General features: G+C 41.2%; 1 protein-coding gene across 1 annotated transcript; it reads right to left on the bottom strand.

The window, feature by feature from the left end:
* Window positions 1-80: 80 nt before the first annotated feature.
* On the bottom strand, window positions 81-497 carry LOC112504403. Its single transcript, XM_025108345.1, has one exon. It carries the CDS (start codon window positions 495-497, stop codon window positions 81-83), a length of 417 nt encoding a protein of 138 aa, XP_024964113.1.
* Between the last annotated feature and the right edge of the window lie 1,058 nt (window positions 498-1,555).

Genomic DNA, 1,555 nt, shown 5'->3' with positions numbered 1-1,555 from the left:
TTCAGAAAAGATCTTCCAATAAAAGCAGTTTTTACGTATGTTACAATTACCTCCTCCTTTTGGGGATTTCGTACTCGAAATCACGACGACTCGAATAATGCCGGATACTTAGCCTTCATTTCATTCTTGTTCTCCYACGTCCAATTTGGTCCACGGTGATGCTTCCACTTTAGTAGCACCAAATCCACGACCTTGTTTCGTAAGTTCATCGATCTCTCATTCAATATTGTTTCCGGTTCTTCAACATATCTAAGTTTTTTGTCCAGCTTCACTTCAGTCAATGGCACCATTTCTTCATRTTTTCCAAGACATTTTCGGAGATACCCGACATGGAAGACATTGTGTATTCCGCTGAGCTCTTCATGTAGCTCCAATCTATATGCTTGTTTTCCAACACGCTCAATGATTTTGAAGGGTCCTACAAAACGAGGACTAAGTTTACCCTTCTTTCCAAATCTCATAATACCCTTCCATGGCGAAACCTTTAATATTATCATGTCGCCAACTGAAAACTCTATGGCCGTCGCCATTTGTCGGCATATGACTTCTGTCTATCTTGTGCCGCCTTCATTCTTTCACGAACGATTTGAATCTTTTCATGAGTATCTTGTATCAATTCTGGACCAGCCAAGATTTTCTCTCTTGTTTCATGCCAACACAAAGGTGTACGACACTTTCGSCCGTATAACGCCTCGAATGGTGCCATCTTGATCGATGCATGGTAACTGTTATTGTATGAAAACTCCGCTAATGGTAAATACTTGTCCCAACTACCTCCAAACTCTAGTACACACGCACGTAACATATCTTCCAAGGTHTGAATCGTTCTCTCTGTCTGTCCATCGGTCTGTGGGTGATACGMTGTGCTAAGAGCAACACGCGTCCCTAACTCTCTCTGCATGCTTGTCCAAAAGTTTGAAGTGAAACGAGTGTCACGATCTGAGACTATTTTAACTGGTACACCGTGTCTAGCAATAATTTCATTCAAATATAACTGTGCCCACATATTAATTGAATAGGACTCGCGAACAGCAAGAAAATGAGCACTCTTCGTCAGTCTGTCTACAATAACCCAGATACTATCGTGTTGCTTGGACGTCTTCGGTAGTTTTGTAATCAAATCCATAGATAGTTCTTCCCACTTCCACACAGGCACACTCAGAGGTTGCAAGCTCCCATAAGGTTTCTGATGCTCATCTTTAACTTGCAGACACGTGGTACACTCTTGTACGAAACGACCAATATCCGACTTCATTCCTGGCCACCAATAATCTAACCGCATATCTTGATACATCTTTGTAGTCCCAGGGTGAATCGACATCTTTGATTTATGCGCTTCAGTCAATACAATCTTCCTTATTCCTCCAAGTTTGGGTACCCAAATACGATTTCTGAACACTTTCAATCCACGACTATCTTCCGATAATGAATCCAAATAACAAATCATTCGCTCCGATTTCACATGTTTCGGTTTCAAAGCCTTACTTTGCCATTTCCATAGGTCATCCATAAGTGTAGATTTCACTGTCGTATGAGTAATAACATAACAAATCCC

The sequence above is a fragment of the Cynara cardunculus genome, unplaced genomic scaffold, assembly GCF_001531365.2.
Source record: "Cynara cardunculus var. scolymus isolate 2C unplaced genomic scaffold, CcrdV1 Un_Scaffold_5490, whole genome shotgun sequence".
In the NCBI taxonomy this organism is placed as follows: domain Eukaryota; kingdom Viridiplantae; phylum Streptophyta; class Magnoliopsida; order Asterales; family Asteraceae; genus Cynara; species Cynara cardunculus.
The sequence above is the reverse complement of the archived record's forward strand: the minus strand, read 5'-3'. Positions and strand labels throughout refer to the sequence as shown.